The sequence below is a fragment of the Fusarium proliferatum genome, assembly GCF_900067095.1.
Source record: "Fusarium proliferatum ET1 genome assembly, contig: FPRO_scaffold001, whole genome shotgun sequence".
Classification (NCBI taxonomy): domain Eukaryota; kingdom Fungi; phylum Ascomycota; class Sordariomycetes; order Hypocreales; family Nectriaceae; genus Fusarium; species Fusarium proliferatum.
Genome location: NW_022194790.1, coordinates 1,950,912 through 1,968,950, shown reverse-complemented (window position 1 = coordinate 1,968,950; position 18,039 = coordinate 1,950,912). Strand labels below are relative to the sequence as shown.

Below are 18,039 nucleotides of genomic sequence, written 5' to 3'. Positions count from 1 at the left end.
TCTTGGAAATATTCGTAATGCCCTCAAGAGCTTGAGGACGATTTATTCGAGGCTCATCCGAGGCTGTGCAAATTTGACCAAAAGAAAAAAAAAAACATCCACGCAAATCATCTACTGCGACCCTCCTTTGGCTGGCGTGGTCGGGACCTTGCAGATGAAATGGTCTGGTGGCAGCTGGACATGATTGCCGATCATCTCATCCTGGTGGATCTGGGTCCAGAGTTGTCCAAGACATGAATGAAGAGAGCAAATGCATAGATCATGCAGGGCTCGTGAAGATGGCTCGTGAAGAAATGGCCTGAGACCTACAAGAATACGAATATGATTTGCATGACAGAGAGCGACATGTAGCATAGACTTTTGGAAGTTGGTTTCCGAATATTGCAGTAGATTTCCGTGGTCTTAATTGAACCCAAATATATTGACAGCTGCAAAAATAAATCACAACAAATTACTGCACGGTCATGTCACCTCTCTGTGGCCGTTCGACAAGCTCAGCTACCCGGGAGCTAGACGCACAAGGTATATGCCCAATCACCAAACTGCCATCAACCAATATACCTCTACATGATGAAGCCTTTGACACTTTCTCGAAACTTCATACTGATCGTCCCAGTATTCGGGACCGCTGCTAACCCGAGATGGGCATCATAAGAAGGGAACACCCGCTCCTCCGCTCCGCAATGCGGGGAAGAAGCATTTTGAAGAGCGGAAAGCAGGATTTATTAGCCACGGCCACCGAAGAAGCCGGACTCTATAGCCGAACCACCGGGCACCATCGATAGACAGACAAACGAACGAACAAACGCACAGAAGAAAAAGAACGCACTCACACTCTACAAGTCTCCGACATGATCCGGTTGCTGATGACACTGCATGATCGAACACAGTACATATGCACATCTCCATCAAAAAGAAAGCCTCAACAACACCAAATGCCCCGCCCCCGCAACACCGGTGGTTTTTATCAACTCCACCACGCCGATAATTCTCCTCTTGTGTTGAAGACTATTGATTCTCGAGATAGAATAGGCCAATCTCTGGCTTTTCTTTTCCGAGCGACATGCAGAATGTTCGTTGAGCAGTCATCATATTTCAAGTGCTGTCTGCAGTGGGTTGAGCTTGTCGTAAAGCTCTACCACTCAAACCTGTCTCCCACGCTCGGTAGATTTATTTAAGCTTTCCCTTAATCATAATGGTAGGATTTTCTTTTTGGCTTTCAACGGTTACTTATTAGCGAGCCCCTCTAATCATACATACATGAACTCGACTTGTTTTCTCTTTTCTGGTAATGCCCTGTGTACCGATCTGAGCTAATAAGACACTTGTTCGTCACACAGAATGCAGTTCTGAATCCAGATGCCCGCCAACCTAAGCAGCAACATCTCGACGTTGGCAGTTATTTCGAGTCCACGAATATTACTGGTATTACAGTACAGTCCAGTAACAGCCTGAGAACGTGTGCCTAGCTGTTTCTGACCGGGATCAGTCCGCCGGGGGAACTAAGCGGAAGACCCTTGTTCGACATGGGGGGCACCGCTGCTGTGCTGTGCAACAAGGATGTGCCTTCCTCTCGGTCCAAGAGAAGAGTTGAAAAAGGTCATGTACCTTTCGGTGACGCGCCTCATTCGAGGTACAGTTGCACAAGAGTGGGAGTGGCTCGGCGAAAGCATGATCGCTGACATCACAGCCTGTGGCATCCCGCTGTAGTTACTGCATATCTTGCACCTCTGCTGAACAATTACAACACTTACAGCTGTCGGTGGCTTGTTATCGCGCTTGGCGATGTAAATTTGGTGATTGAAAGGGTTCTCAATTGGTGAAAGTCTTCTGTCTTGTCACTTTATCCGCCAGCCTTTTCAACAGACCAACCGCCACAGCAAGCATTCGCTGTACAAGACCACTGACTCCTTTTCCCGTCCTCACCGTCAAAAGACCTTACTGTGAATGTGCTGGAGGCCCGTCTAGCGCTATGGAAATGGTCACGCTGGCAGATGGCTCCAGACTCCATCGAGACTCCTCTCTCCGTCTCGCCTCGCCTCGCCTGGTCTGTCGGGACATCCCACGTCGAACCAGTCCATGGTGTCCGGATGTCCTGAGAATCTCTTAATGACCCGGATGATGAGCCTGGTGATCCGAGGTTTCTCTGCAGACCGCTACATAGTGGATGGTCGTAAGATGATGTTATTGTGCTACGAGGGAGGTCTGCAAGTCTGTCGATTCAATTGAACGAATGCAACATATTGAAAGATGCAGGAAATATTCTGCAATAACGAATTACAGAGTGGGCCATGCATGCGCCGCAGCTGTTCGTGTCTTTTTGAGGCTGCGCTGACATCTCCCACTTTGTATCCGTATCTGCATCTGCTAAGCCGGTGATCCTACAAAAAGAACCTTGAATGTCTCAGATTTTGACGCCTGGCCTTTTGACTCGTGACCATCCTGAGTCTGATGTTTGTTTGGTGTTTGGTTTACGTTTTAGAAATTTCATCGATACTAACAACTACCGATATTAGAGGGAATGGCATCTGTAACAGGGACTGTGTCGATGCCTCACCCTTGATGTCCGGCCATTCAGTAAAATTGCAGCAGACAAAACAAACAAAACAGAAGGGGAGTTTTCTCGGCGAGTGATTCAGGTGGAAATCGGGTATTACCTGGACCCGCTGACTTTTCGATTCCCATCCATGATGGACAAGGGTGATATCCCTGACACGGGCTCCTTTGCTGTCACCTCGTATGGCTTCTGCTGGTGTAGTTTACTGGGCAAACGTCGGCGCTTATTTGCCTCATCATAACCCTTCTGTCACATACAGTACTGACCATGTGCGAGTATAGCATTGAGTCTCTATGACTATTAGGATCAACTTGGTTCATTGATTTGGTCCTTGTTCAGGGCACAGAGACATTGAAACGCATATTTGAGCGACCTGCTTGTATTTCGATATAACGGGAGGTGCTGAAGATATTGGCTATTGCAAGGGCGGCGGCACAGCGCCCTCAACATGCTTCCAAGGAAATTACTGGCTAGTAATTCGACTACCCTTTTTCTCCTGTGTATCCTCTAGCAGCCAATCTTTGTTAATACACAAATAGCTGCTGAGGTCTTGAGGAGTGAAGAATGAGAGGTTATACCATGTGTTGATCCAACTCCCTTGTCCACGCCAATGTAACTGCGACATCAGTCTACCGATGTCGATAGGGCAATAGTTTGTATCAGCAGATCAACAGATATTGGATTTCCGTTTCAATCTGCTTCCAGCCAAGTCGGCATTTGAACCTGTAGGAATACCCGAAGTGGCTGTCTGATGGTGTTCAATATTTGCCATGCGTAACCCTCGCTTGGGACCCCGAATCTGTAAAACATTTGTGTGACTTACAACTTTACTATGCTTGAAAATCAACAGTGATTAATATTTGTCATGAGCAATACCTTTATCGCATAGGACATCAGTTTCTGACGTTTCGGATGAGTGAGCTCGAGCCGCTATGTCTTCAGTGCCTGGGAGCCCTCTTTTGACCAACGTAAATACTAGGTTTTCTGCCGTAAATCTAAGATAAAGTTACTCGCTTCATAAAGGAGGCCTTGGTAGCAATTAAAAGCAATTTGATTGCCTTGAGACGAAACAGGAGCATGGTTGTTGGCCGGTATATGCTTGAAATCATGACGCTTGAAGGCCATAGAGTGAAGTTTTGAGACAACAGTTTTGTCATGAAACTGCATAATAAAAAAGAAACTACCGTCGCAGAACGAGTCATACACAGAGCTATCTAGGTGTTCATCCCAATCACAGCAATATCGAAGTCGAACGATAGTGAAGCAAGCTGTTGCCCAACTGGATCCTCGCCTTCACTCTAGGGTAGCCCACTTCGGGAGATACAACAACACATCCAACGTTGCTATACCTATCACGGCACTTTGATATTCGTCAGATCATACCAAATCAGCAGGATCGTGCAGCTTGTTGGTCATCGATTCTCCATAGCAACTCATGTTCTGTCAAGAATTACCAACAATGATCATCAGCAGTCATCTACTCCATTCAGGTGCAACACAGTACGATATCAGACATCTCAACCGAGCGGCATAGGCTCGGCTCATTCGGTCTAATCGGGCCCGGTGGACCGCCCCCGTCTGCACCTCTTGATCCTAATGCATCCTCATGCGATGCCATGCGATGCACATGTGGTGCAGCACTGCATGTGGTGCATCTTCCGGTTCAACCGCACGTACAGGCGTCCAGCTCTGCCAGACGCTATCATCATTGGAATTCCTTCATAACGAGAGCTCAAATCTCGCTGCAGTCTTTTCTTCACTAGGAAACACTAGACCAAAGTCAACTATACGCTATCAATTGGTCCCTCAATTGCTTCTTCTTTCTCAACTTTGAGATTTTCCATATGGACCCTTCTCGACCAGGATCTTCACAGAGGGGTACCACCCAACCCAATTCAGTGGGTGAACAAGTGTGAGCGAGTGGGCCGTAGTGTTCTCGGTCACTTTAGGCTTTGGCTTGGCCATTCATTGACTTGATGGTGTTGATCAGAGTATTTTCTTCTCTTCGGTTGAGCGTCTGTGCTATTGGATGATTCTAACGGCAGCGGCCCGGACCATTATATTCCAATGAAAAAAGCCTCTTCATACTGTGTGTGCCTCAAGAGCCTGTCATGAGTGAATTGATTATCGGTCAAAGTGAGGTTGAGATAAGAAATCACCAGACGTTGATCAATTCCAGTCTTCTAAGCCAGTTACTCAATTTCTCCAGGTCTGAGGTCATTGTTATAGTGCCTGATGATCTTACACTGACACTAAGGCTGTGATAACATCATACTGCACCCCTGCTATTAGAGTTTTTGATGCTTCACTTTTAATCATGAGCCAAGATCTTCCATTTACTCGATGGCGTTCTCACAGACAAAGAACGGCCATATGAGGTTATGACACATCAACTTCTTAGTTACCCGTCACACTAGCCAAACTCCTCAAATCCTCTCTTTAGACTTTTACCCCCAAAGAGGGGATCAACTCGTTCTGTTCCTGTTCTGTTCCTGTACCTGCAACTGTAATTGGAAGCGTACCCTCCTCATCCGTCGTCTTTATAAACGCCCACCCCCACGCCAACGCCAACACCAACGAGAGGGCGTCGATTATATGGAGCCCCGCCTCCGTTCCGAAAGTGTCTCTAGCTTCAGTCACTTAGAGAGTTGATGTGAGTTGTGATAGCTAGCGGAACTCCAGGACCGACTCGGTAAGACGGACGAGGCATTTGACTTTGTCCCGATCCCAGAGGTCCCCATCTGCCATCCTCTGACGGGTGTGCCGTCGCTTACACTGCTTAGACTGCCCGCCGTGGGTAATCGGGTAAGTAAATCCTTCTGGGGCCGCGCCTTGTCATCTACAGTAAGGTGAGAGTCTGGTAGCCTCTTCGAGACCACGTGAACTGGCTAGAGGTGGATCGTCGAGGCTGTTGATCGGACGGTTAACTAGACCCTTGGATGGTTGTGATTTTTCGCGATGTTGGGGATCGTGCATGATCGGCGATTGCTGTCGCCAGTGACATCTCTGACTCGAGCCTATTCCAACAACAGCATCATCAGTGATAGCCTTGAAGAAATCGGACGATGACAGCCATGTCTGACAGTGACAGTCATGTCTCAGGAACACGACACACCAGGCTGTCAGAATCTCCGATCTCAAGCTAAAAGCCAACAAACAGCCTTGCATCAGGCACACCTTGGCAGCCCGTCACGGCTGATCAGCCACCCCCAGCAACAAACTTCCCAACATCAGGATCAGGCTGGGCCAGGAACGGAACGATTTGGAAAAACTGGGCGAGCGCCCCTCATTATTGATCATGAACCTAGTACAGCCGCAAGCTCCACGGCCGCCCGTCTCGTACATAGAGGCAGATCCAGCAGGGTAGGGTGGACGATACAGCAGTCAGCAGCCATCGTGTTGCCTCGCTGCCTCTTGCTTTTGTCTTTGCCTTCTTCTTGTCCCACCACACCCGTCCCTCTCGCTACAGCAAGCTCTTCCAAAGGCCCCCACCGGTGAGCCATTTCTCCCATGCCTATTGCGTTTTGAATAGCAGAATTGCGCAGTGGCCAAGGTAAAAGTAGATAAAGTGCTTGGTCTCTGCGTAGCGTGTTAGCCAGCCAGCCGTGCCCCGGGGCTATGGAGTCGGAGATCGGCGTGTTGGGTTTGACGAACCGTGAGTAACGAAGCTACCGAAATTTCGGCCAACAATGCAGTGCCAGGTTGGTCCCTTTCGCTCGTCGAACTACACTCTGTAAGTATGGGATCGATCGTGACAGGCTTGGCGTGTACGAACTGTGCGCTTGATGTGCTGTGCGATGTCCTGTCATAGCGTGTCAGCCTGGGTGTCTACGGGGACGCAGTACTTGTTGAGGAAACCTTCTCGATGGTGAACTTGGCCATGGCTTCCTGGGCTATCGTCACGTCAGCCTCGTCTTCCTGTCGCCGGCGCAAAACTGTCATAGATTCTCCATACCAACTTCGATAGACTCCTGTTGCATATCCTCCGTCTTTGGCACTCTCTCGTCAGCGATCGCGTCCGGAATATCGGTACGTATGTTGGATTATCTCACCATGTCGGCGGACTTGATCTGAGCTAGCATTATATCAGTATGATGCTTCTCAACCTCCAAAGGGGGTGCTGCTTACCCTCGAGCTTCTCCCGAGCGACGGGAGACTCTGCCTTGGGAACGTGAGCGTCGGCCATCTTGTGTTAAGTTAAGGTTGGGGAAAGTGTTCGGTTTAGGAAACAAAGGCGACCTGCGAAGTCTTGTTAGTCTGAGTTGTTGTCGTGAGGCTGGCGCTCGACGACGCCTTGGTGTGCGCCCCTTTCTTGAGGGACACGGGCCGGGATGCTAGTCGTAGAGCATTCAGGAAGTACATACGGGATATATGGAGGGTACGAGGCGTTAATGTTTTCGGCCGATAAAGTAAAAATAATAGCGACTAGTATTACAATTGATTGTGTCTGGAGTTTTGCCGTTGATTGACTTGATGAGACGCGCAAATGCTAAAGCCTTGTGGTGACTGTGGAGCGGATTAAGTGTACAGTCGCGTGTTGATGCTCGTGATTGGGCTGTCGCCGGCCAAGCTGTAGCCTCGTCAGCATCAGCGTCGGTTTCAGTGGGAGCTGCCCTGGAAATAAAGCGCACGGGCACTTCATGGTGGATGGGGCCCGGACTGCATGCTTCTTTCGCTGTGACGACGCCAGCGGCGCGGCTCGCGTCCGTAGCTATCTGTGTACGTACCGGACCCTTTGACATGCTCCATCTTTGCAACATAGCCTACCCTGTACAACCAGTTTTACGTCCAATTTTGTTCTATCCATGCCGGCATGATGAAATTGAACTGCTGATACTTTCAGTATTGTTACTCTGTACGTATGTTTAGGATTAAAATGTTATTGGATTTAGTCGGTCGCTATGTACCATGTTGTGCTTGGATCAACCCCTGTACTACCAATTCCAAAGCTGAAGCTCTACTTCACATTTACAGATCAACAAGTGCTACGGACACTGACCAGCAAGCAGGAAAACTCAAAGATGCCGTGGCTCTGCCATTCGAAGGCGTAAAGACGCGGGATAACAAGGGTCCTACTCACATGGTCCTTGGCATTAGTGATTGAGTTAGTAAACAATCCAAACCATCAACTCTCCACGCAAATCTTGTGAACTGTGACTCCCAGTTCATCAGATCATGAGCTTGGGTACAATTCGCAGAGTATTGCCATGCTCGATCATGTACGGAGTTCATTGAGAGTTCTGGCCAGCCGAATCACACCTCTCGTCATATCGGCTGAGCTGTGCTGTTGGTGATATTGCACAGCTCCAATTTAATAAACCAGGAACACATAGGAGATGGTAGTTATTGGTAGGTAACGAAGACGAGGCACGACTGATGGGGAGGTACCATGAACATCCCGATTTCACACCCCCGGGTGATGCAAATTCGCCAGGGCGTACTCCATATGAGCGGATGAGTTCCTGACACTGACTGCAGACCATTACAGTACACTCAAGCCAGGACTACATGTCAAACAGGCACCAGGCACATAGAGGCGCATGTTTAGAACCACAGAAGGAAAACCGCGGACATGTCAACAAGGCCTCTCACAGCACCGTCACGTTTATCACGAAGGTTCCAAGAAGTTCAAAGGTCCACACTGTAGTGGAAACGCTTAACGACAAAAGGTCCAACCTCCGAGGTAGCCTCCTGCGCCCATCTCTCATCAAAGCCCAAAAAGGCATCAAAGTATGCCAAGACCGTGACAGACTTTGGTGGCGTCATACATATACGGAAACTCATGAAGTAAATGGCCCACGAAGTTCGCTTCAAGAACTATCAGTACGCCGATTGCAGTTCTTACCTCTTCTACCCATGGTAACCAGTGATAGTACAACGTCAAATTCTTTCTGAGGGGAAACCGGTGCCGTAGAACCTTGTTGGAACTCGCGATATCTTTCGGTCGCCAAATGTGACAGTGACCGTGGCAGAAGTGATGAAGAGTTTTTCAATGATGGATTGACACCGGAGTCATAGTAAAGAAACGGGGTCCAAACCGTGAATAAACTTCAAAGTTCAACCGGAAGAAGAATAGTTGTTGTTGTAGTCGAGTTGTTGCCGCATCCGGAGGATAGTGTGATAACTCTTGCTCGTGGGTCATGGGCGAAGTATCGCAACGTGACTCAAGACGACCTGTCCACCAAACCGTGACTGACTCCCAAGCTCTTGTGATCAAAACCGCAGTCCAGTATCTCGAATGCCTTTGTCATCTCTCGGGAATAATGTAATTATTTTGGTGAAATATCGGGTTCTCGGTGACATATCGACGAGTTCCAAGATCGTAATTCCGGAGTGTTATTGCCGTGTTGGAGTCCAATCGATCAGCCATGGAGTCGATGTTGAATCCATTGTAAGGACAGACTAATGTATCTTCCAAGGTATGGTGCTGAAGGTACTGTGAAATGCATCTGGCGTACATTTTTAGTATTCCTTGAACAACACTCGTGTAAGAACTGGTGAGTGAGCAGTGAGGTCTTCTTATACTTGTGAATTCCGAGTGTTCCTGCACGCTGAAAGTCAGATGGCCCTCCATAAACTTTGACAAGAATTCTCCAGAGAATATGGCTTGCATCCGCATTCCCTCACAAGTCATTCCAGAGCTCCTGGTGTGGAGTGTGCATCTCACGTATGCCAGAATGCACATCAAGAATGCACATCTCAGCACCCCTCTGGCAGATCTAGAATATGAAAAGCACTTCTAATTAAGTATTTACTGTTTACTATTTACGAAGCTGAAGCTATTATGTTCATCTCAAGTTCGCGATTCTCCAAGAACCAATATTTGCCGGACTGCACAATGATAGCTGAAAGGTGGGAGGCTAGGAATGTCGGATAACCAAATTCAGAGTTGTAGGGCCATATAAACTTTAAGAATATTTCTAGATGTCAACTCACCGCTACTTCATTTGAAAGTTAATTCCAAGTTGCTAGGGAACCAGCCGGAGAAGTTGATGTTTTGTTGATCTATTTTCTTGCATTCAGTTAACACATTGCTGCAAACGATGAGCCTGGTATGATGAATCTCCTTTGAGCATGAATGAAGTGAGGACTGAAGAAGGCAGCCTCAAGTCAAAGAATAATGAGCTCATACGAAGAGAACTTTGAGGCTCTTATTGCCTCGCAGTGTTCGAGGAGATTTGCGCATGATCGGCGTCTAACAAACGTGTAACGCCCCGCCATCTGACTTGCATGTCGGAGATGAGGAATCTGATCTAAAATCCGCTACTGGTACTCAGTAGTTCATCGACTGATGATATAATCATTTTCGAGGAAGCAATAGTCAACGAGTGCTGTAGAGGCGGTAGGTGTAGCACTGATGTCGAGCAGTCTCGACGGCTTTGTTGGTCGACAGCACCTTCATTCGACATGAACAATACAATCAATGACTGAAGATGAAAGGCAGAAAACATGCAACAGCACCAGAATCAAAGAAGCACCACAAGAGCCCAGAAAGCCACTGGATTCCAAAATTGCCCCCTTGGCATTCAAGATGCAGGTCTTGTGTGGAAGATGAGTCTTGCAGGCAAAACCATATCCTCCACACCAACATTCTTGAAGGCGTGAAGTGGGAGCCGAGAATACGAAGTGGTTTCTTCCGTGATGAGGCTCTTGTAGACAGATGTACGCTTTTGAGTTGATGTATATTGCCTGTAGAGTGAATACTGACATGGCAGAATTTCTCAGCTTCACGGCTGATACTGGTCAAAAAGCCTCGTCATGTTCAGCTGAGCAAAATTTCTAGAGAAAGGAGATATCTAAATTCTTGAATAGGTAGCTATACTCAACCGTTTTCAGTTCTGTCATACTGTTTATAGTGGCGTTTGACTTATTCGCTGGAATTTCTCCCATCACTGAGCTCAGGGCGGTGAAGAAAAACAACTGAATATAGAAGCATCTTGGAAGCTGATGGTGGGGTTGGACTGTTAGAAAATCTGGTGCACGGGCCAACATCGGGTCCCAACCTCGGGCAATAAGAATGTGGTAGAGAAACTTTTTTTTCCTCTCTCCCTTCTTAAAGAGCCCAAGTTCTGAAAATGACTTCACGCGTTCAACTCCCACGGTGAAACCTTTCGCCATTGATCGGGAGATATAAACAACAAACAACAACATCATCATAATGGCTTCATCGAGGATATTCATCAAGGGTTTGCCACCCAGTATCTCAGAGGCTGACTTTCGGAAGCACTTCTCCGCCCAAGGTCGCGAGATTACCGATGTCAAGCTGATTCCCCAGCGACGCATTGGCTATGTGGGCTACAAGACACCCGAAGATGCCTCAAAGGCAGTCAAGTACTTCAACAGGTCTTACATTCGTATGTCCAAGATTGCTGTAGAGACTGCGCGACCTGTGAGTTGACTCCTCTTAATGTCTTGACTTCTCATACTGATGGAATGCTAGATCTCAGACCCCGCCCTCACCAAAGGCAAAGGCCAGAGCGCCTGGCATTCCAAACCTGCATCAACACCATCCACAACAATCAAGGGCAATGAGCAGCCCGCTGAAAAGGAGTCAGACTCGAGCTTGAGAAAGCGTAAGCGAGATGAGCCCCAGCCGGCGGACCCGAAGCTACGCGAGTTCCTTCACGTAATGAAGGAAGGCAGAGAGGGTGCGCTCGATGATGGTGTCCGGGGTGGTATCGGTGACGGCGTTGCTGCTGTTGCTGCCACCGCTGTTCCCGAAGAGGAGAGCGACGATGAGTACGAGCAGATCCCGACTCGAAGGGAGAAGCAGCGCAGGATCGAAGCACCAGAAAAGCCGCTGGTCTCTCAATCTTTGCCATCGCAGCTGAAACAAGCAAGGGTGGTCTCTGATGCGCAGGCGGAAACTCCTGTAGGCGACGAACCCGTGGAGCCTCGAGAAACAGCTGCGAAATCAAGTCTGGAACAGGGGGAAGTAGTCGCAGAGGATGACGATTGGCTTCGTTCACGAACAAACAGACTACTGGACCTTGTTGATCCCGATGACTTGGAACGAACTCCTGCGCAAGGGCCATCAATAACTGAGACCGATCATGCAGAGGGAGGCGAAGCAATGGAACTCACTTCTGTTGACCCGCCAGCTACAACTGGCGTGGCGATGAATGAGACCACGATGGAGGCATCGGGGGGTGAACCGGCAAAGGATGATTCACTTGAGGCGATCCGCCGAACATCAAGACTTTTTGTCCGAAACCTGCCCTACAGCGCCACCCAGGAGGATCTCCGGGAGGCATTTGAGCGGTTCGGAACCATTGAAGAGGTATGTGTCAGACGATTTTCTTTTATTTATTTACAAAACAAAGGCGACGTGATGAAGCTCAGATAGGGACAGCTTATACTTCGGTATTTGATGAGAACTTGAGCGAATATTTTAGTAGATGCTTCGATTGACTGAATTGTTGCCAATCTTACTACATTTCTTGAGGATTATACTAGTCTGGATATCAACTAATAACTGTTGAAATACTAGGTTCATTTACCGGTCAGCAATTCAGGTACCAGCAAGGGGTTCGCCCTGGTGTTGTTTACTGACCCGTCGGGAGCTGTTGAAGCATTCCAAGCCATGGACGGGACGACGTTTCAGGGGCGTATTCTTCACATCATTCCTGCGAGTGCAAAGAGAGACACGGGTCTGGATGAGTTTGCAATTTCCAAACTGCCCCTCAAGAAACAAAACATGATTCGGAAGAAACAAGAGGCAGCTGCTACTACGTTCAACTGGAATGCGCTGTATATGAGCCAGGACGCCGTCAACGCGTCGGTCGCCGACCGTCTTGGTGTTTCAAAATCAGAACTTCTTGACCCTACCTCGGCCGATGCTGCCATCAAGCAGGCCATCGCGGAGACGAGCGTCATTCAAGAGACCAAAGCATATTTTACCGCTAATGGAGTGGACCTCGAAGCTTTCAAGTCAAAGAAGCGGGGTGATATGGCCATCTTGGTGAAAAACTTTCCCTACGGGACGACGATCGACGAGCTCCGTAAGCTCTTCGAGGAATCTGGGCCCGTGCTGAGAGTTTTGATGCCCCCGAGCGGGACAATCGCCATTGTCCAGTTCTCGCAGCCCAATTACGCCAAATCCGCTTTTGGGAAGCTGGCATATCGCCGGATTGGAGATAGTGTGCTCTTTTTGGAAAAAGCGCCAAGTGACATCTTCAGAGGTGGCGACCAACTGGATCAAGCCGTGTCACTAAAAGATCGTCCGGCTCCGACGGTTCAAAATCTTAGTGTGGATGACTTGCTGTCACGCGGTGATAAGCCGGAGGAGGATTTGGAAACCACCTCTCTGTTTGTGCGAAATTTAAACTTTTCGACTTCCACATCTAGGCTTGCTGAAGCTTTTCAGTCCCTCGACGGATTCGTCTCTGCTAGAGTTAAGACTAAAATGGACCCGAAGAAACCAGGGCAGACACTTAGCATGGGATTTGGGTTTGTGGAGTTCCGCACAAGGAGCCAAGCCCAGGCTGCACTCAAAGTCATGGATGGTCATGTACTTGACGATCATGTCCTGGCTGTTAAGGCATCGCACAAGGGCCATGACGCAGCCGAGGAGAGACGCCGGGAAGACAAGGCTAAGAAGGCTGCAGGGCAGCGCACCAAGATCATCGTCAAGAACTTGCCTTTCCAGGCGACCAAGAAGGACATCAGGTCACTGTTTGGAACCTATGGCCAGCTTAGATCGGTACGCCTACCCAAGAAGGCTGATTATACCCCTCGGGGTTTTGCTTTTGCCGACTTTGTCACTCCCCGCGAAGCCGAGAACGCACTAAATGCGTTGAGGGACACCCACTTGCTCGGTCGTAAGCTTGTCTTGGACTTTGCGGAGGCAGAGGCAGTCGATGCTGAGGAGGAGATCGCAAAGATGCAGAAGAAGGTTGGAGGACAGGTGAACAAGGTGGCCCTTCAGCAATTGACTGGAAAGGGGAGGAGTAGGGTGAATATTGGCAATGAAACTGATGAGATGGATATGTGAAGCATGGAATAGTAAACTACAGATATACTATTGCCTTTACACGGGAGAGACAGAGTTGCGACAAGGCTGAGGGTTCCTGTTCCTGTGCCTGCACGGCTGATCTCGCTCTCCATGAGCTCTGCGCCGTTCTCCCTTGGCAAGGGTCGTTTGATCGCTGCAGAGCGGATAGCATGGATTACTCACAACGCTTATTCGGGGTGGCTCCGATCTGGACAGAAGAATTCGATGCCCTGAGTTTACGGGCGACGGGCCAGGGGAGCTTGCGGATCCTCTTAATGTCTGATTCTAATCTTGTGCACATACCAAACCTTCTGTACCTTGCACCGTTCGTTCTGAAGATGTCTCTTAGATCCCTCGACACACGCCCCCCTCCACAGTCCCTTGGTTGATGTTCAGGTCGGGTTAGCACATAGATATCGCGGCCCCGCCCTGACGCTCCCTTGCATGCTAACGCCCTCGATCAATGCTCCAAGCTGCCATGTGCTGGTGGCTTCTGCAGGCACTCACAATTGGCCGCCACGACTACCGACAGCAGACATCCCTCCGGGCAAAGCCATGTCTGTTCCCCGCTGTTGTTGGAGTTTGAAGCTGGAGCTGGAGCGGCGCCCTTCCCACTCCCACACATCCCTACCCCCACCCCATCCCCATCCACCACGACCCCATTACCCTTGGTGGTTAGGACAGTATAGGATGGTTTATGATGGATTTGATCTTGATTGTTTGAGTTGAGAGGGGTGCTCCAGCCCTGGTCCGCAGACTATCACTGATATACTCCCCAGTCTAGGATTTATAGATTTTATTAGATTTCTCCTGGTGATTCTTCGTTCCAGTGCCTGAACACTCCTTTCTTCAGATGCATACATCTATCCCACCATTCCACGTCTTGAATTCCTCTCAACATTCTCATCATCTCTGTTCTACTCATTGTCTGCATTCGTAGAGTCCTCAAAGGCATTTCGTTTCAGCTGGTTCAAGTCTTTCTATCTTATTGAGCTCTCCAGTCGGCATTCCTTTGCCAAACACTTGCTTGTTGCCATGTCTTCATCACTCTATCACCCGAGGCCAGTGCTGTCCTCACAACGCTATACACCTTCACCAGACTATCTTCAAGATGCTCGACGAACATATCACAACAACAGCCGTCTGCCTCTACGTGAACAGGCCGCCAATGCGCAGTCACACAACTTCAACAGCATGGTATCATGCTATCCCAACACAGTAGGCATCTCGCCTTCGGTACCAGTCAGCCTCCCAGCTCCCATGATCCCCTCACAGTCATTCGAGTGCCTGTACCGCGTGCCTACACCCAGAAACCAACCTCGATACCAAAGAAGGCCCAGAAATGGTGTCAACCCTCTATATTTCTGGCCTGCCTTCCGCCAGTACCGCAATCGACAAGCACACAAAGACACCCAGAAGGATAAGGGTGGTGTTTGGAGAAGACCAGAGCTTGAGGATGCCTTTGTTGACTGTAAGAATACCCTCGCGTTGCTCCATACTTGACATGTACTAATGGAACTCAGCTGTTCTTCTCATGCCTCACATGGGCCGCCGCAAGTTCTCTATGGGTGGCAAGCTCCATGGTCGAAACATGCTCATCAGCGAGTACATCTTCACAATTTGCGTTGCTATCCTTGGCAGCAAAGAGATTTTTCGAATCGACAACAGCAACGATAGCATTGAGCAAATGGGACGCAAGCAGGTCTCAAGTCATATGCAAGTGGTCAAGAAGTTCTTCGAGGACTTGCGATGCTGTAAGTCACTGCCGCGTGCCTCATATAAATCTCCTACTGACCTCACTAGTCCACTTCCTCTTCCCTGCTGAAGAGAAGAAGGAGCCTGGCTCCACAAACTCTGAGGACTACTATGACGAAGAGGAGCAAGAATCCTTCAAGTCTAACCCTGTCCTGACTGCTCTTGCTGAAGGCCGAGTGCCTGATGTGAAGCCCAACTACGAGTACTTCTCACAACTCCTTGCTCTCCAGTCTCTTATCTCAGTCCGCCCTAAGACGGCAGAGATTTATGTCTCCTCGTCTGAGGTCAAGTTCAAGGATGAGATCGCGTATGACGCTCAGGACAACGCTCTGGACACAGAGTCCTTCCCCCACCTGAACAAGTACAACAACTGTGATGACAGCCCCAGTGTACTTGGAAAGGATGTGTTACTCCATGAGTATACCCGCTCTTTGGATAGAACCACTTCTGCCTGTGTTAAGACGGTAACTCGCCGATGGCAGAAGGATGCGCCTGAGATCTACGAGACTCTAGATCTACCCACTCGAGATGAGGAGTGCTTACTTCTTGAGATGTGTGCTACTCTTGAGTTGCATGAGCATGCTCGCTTCCCTTCAGGCTCTGAGCTCACTGGTTTTGTCGAGGTTGCCATCACAAACCCCAACCTCCAGAACCACCGATGGAAGTGTGTTACACGTCTCACTCGCCCATCTGAGCTTCACGGTGATGACAAGAAGCAAGGTGTTTACACCAATGAGACTGGCATTCACCGCCGGGGCTGCAGCGACTCCAAGGCTGACTGTGACTGCCACTCGCGCCCCCGTCAGGATATTCATGTCCCCTTTCCCGCCGTGGAGTGGGCTAGCATTCTCAGCATGGCTGTTCAGTATCCTGATGTCGAGCATCAGCGAAAGAAGGACAAGCGCAGCAAGGGAGATGACCGCAAGAAGCACGATCTGGACCGCTCTGGCAGCAAGCGCAAGCGATCCGAGGACGATGGCGATGCCGCTTCTTGGGCTCGTCGTGACCTGACTGGAAGCGATCTCATCTGCAAGGTTGCCATGTACCAAGAACTTTGGTCGTGTGCTCCCGACTCCAACCGATGGGTCCGCCAGGGCATTGTCTTTTGGCGATTCAACACAACCAACCAATGGTACAAGTACAACCCGGTATTCAAGCCGGCTGGCACTTCGTGGCGCTGGTTGACAGTCAACGATCCCATGTCCCGCTACCACCAACAAAAGGCCCTCGTTTATCCTTCTACCTCCATGTCGCGAGATGCCATCATGTCGCCCACGCCTTCAATCAACCAGCACATGACAGCAGCGATGAACGAGACTTTTAGCTCTGCATGGGATCCCAGCGTGAGCCTGGCTCAGGTGCCAAATGTTCCCGCGACAAACAATGGTGGACTTCAACTGTTCGAGTCCTTTGCTGGAGGTCTCGCTACACCTCCACCAACAGCAGGTTTACAGCCGTCGTACCCGACCAGCTTTGATCACGGTATGCCTCCAAGCACAGGCGTTGGTTTCATGCCCTCAACATGCAGCACAGCAAATGATAGCCACCCGGTTGCTGGACACGGACACGGACACGGTCACAGCCAGACGGCGGGATACTACGATGCGCAAACAACACTGGCAGATCTCAAGCCTGTCATCTCCACTGTGAACCCTTTCCAGAGCCCAACGACCACATCAGGGTTGGATCTGTCTAGTTCACTTGGCTACGATAACCCAGATAGCCTACAAGGCTGGGATATGCCGGCGCTGGACGGATGGTCTGCCAGCACTGGTGGACCAGAATGGGGATCACACCATAAGCCCGAGACCAGCAGTGACCAGACAGCTCTATGGACACAATCACAGTGGGCTATGGCTGGAGCTGATCGTGATGGTAGCCCCAGGCCTATGAAGCGAAGACGAGGAGATGCTATTGATAGCCATGTGCCAGTCACAATGGCAGCAGCAGGAGGATGGTAAACGAGATCACTGATGAGATGGATCATGCATTTACGCGTTTAATGTCACAATAGTCATGTAATGTTACGGATTTGGTTCGGTTCGGTTTGGGTTGGTACGCTATGGTAATCTCGGTGGCGTTCAGGATGATTTTTCGGAGTTGTTGGGTTATGAGAGTACAGTAATACCAAGTTCGTTATAGATACGACAAGTATATCGTTTGGTAGTTCAAGGAAGATTACAGAATCAAATTCATCAGTTCACCCAACTCGTCACCTCTCGCCTTCACTGTGATGCCTCTTTTTGATGGATGTGGTTATTCAATGTCCGCGTAGGGAAATGATTATCAGTTTCAGTGAAATTCCTCATGACGTCTCAGAATTCAGCTCATCAGTGGCTAAAAGAGAGTTTAGAGTGACAGGTTTGTTGGTCGATCACTACATGGAGCAACAGAGACTAAGGTAAACAGCGCATGCAGGCACCAGGAGGATCTGCGCCGTGAAGGTTTAGATGGCGACGATGGAATTTAGCGTTTCTTCATCTCGATCCACTCGAGATTGGGTTATTGAATAAAGCTTCCGAGGGTGTGAACCAACGGTTTTTCCGTTCCCTTTACGTAGGTGGACTACAGGTAAGTAATCTGAAGGAGTAAAAAAAGGACCCAAATAGTCTGTGCACGCCATCTACGTCGAAAAAGCAATAATTGCGGAAGCTAAACTTGGAGAAGCTGAAAGGAGTAAGAGAGGGAAAGATGGAGGGTGAGAAAGGATGGGGAAGTGAGACATTGAGAGAAG

At 49.2% G+C, this 18,039-nt stretch overlaps 3 protein-coding genes across 3 annotated transcripts; 2 read left to right on the top strand and 1 right to left on the bottom strand.

The window, feature by feature from the left end:
- Positions 1-6,071: 6,071 nt before the first annotated feature.
- On the bottom strand, positions 6,072-6,743 carry FPRO_01442 (putative dynein light chain type 1; the record flags this gene model as incomplete). The annotated part of the gene is made up of 7 exons (XM_031231428.1): positions 6,072-6,136; positions 6,212-6,281; positions 6,333-6,359; positions 6,416-6,450; positions 6,513-6,546; positions 6,610-6,632; positions 6,686-6,743. The coding sequence occupies 7 exons, from the start codon at positions 6,741-6,743 to the stop codon at positions 6,072-6,074; spliced, it is 312 nt and encodes a 103-aa protein (XP_031075031.1).
- Positions 6,744-10,715: 3,972 nt separating this feature from the next.
- Positions 10,716-13,550, top strand: FPRO_01443 (uncharacterized protein; the record flags this gene model as incomplete). Its single annotated transcript, XM_031231417.1, has 3 exons — positions 10,716-10,946; positions 10,998-11,837; positions 12,048-13,550. 3 exons carry the CDS (start codon positions 10,716-10,718, stop codon positions 13,548-13,550), a joined length of 2,574 nt encoding a protein of 857 aa, XP_031075030.1.
- Positions 13,551-14,585: 1,035 nt separating this feature from the next.
- FPRO_01444 (uncharacterized protein) lies at positions 14,586-17,266 on the top strand (the record flags this gene model as incomplete). The annotated part of the gene is made up of 3 exons (XM_031231406.1): positions 14,586-15,021; positions 15,074-15,304; positions 15,354-17,266. 3 exons carry the CDS (start codon positions 14,586-14,588, stop codon positions 17,264-17,266), a joined length of 2,580 nt encoding a protein of 859 aa, XP_031075029.1.
- Between the last annotated feature and the right edge of the window lie 773 nt (positions 17,267-18,039).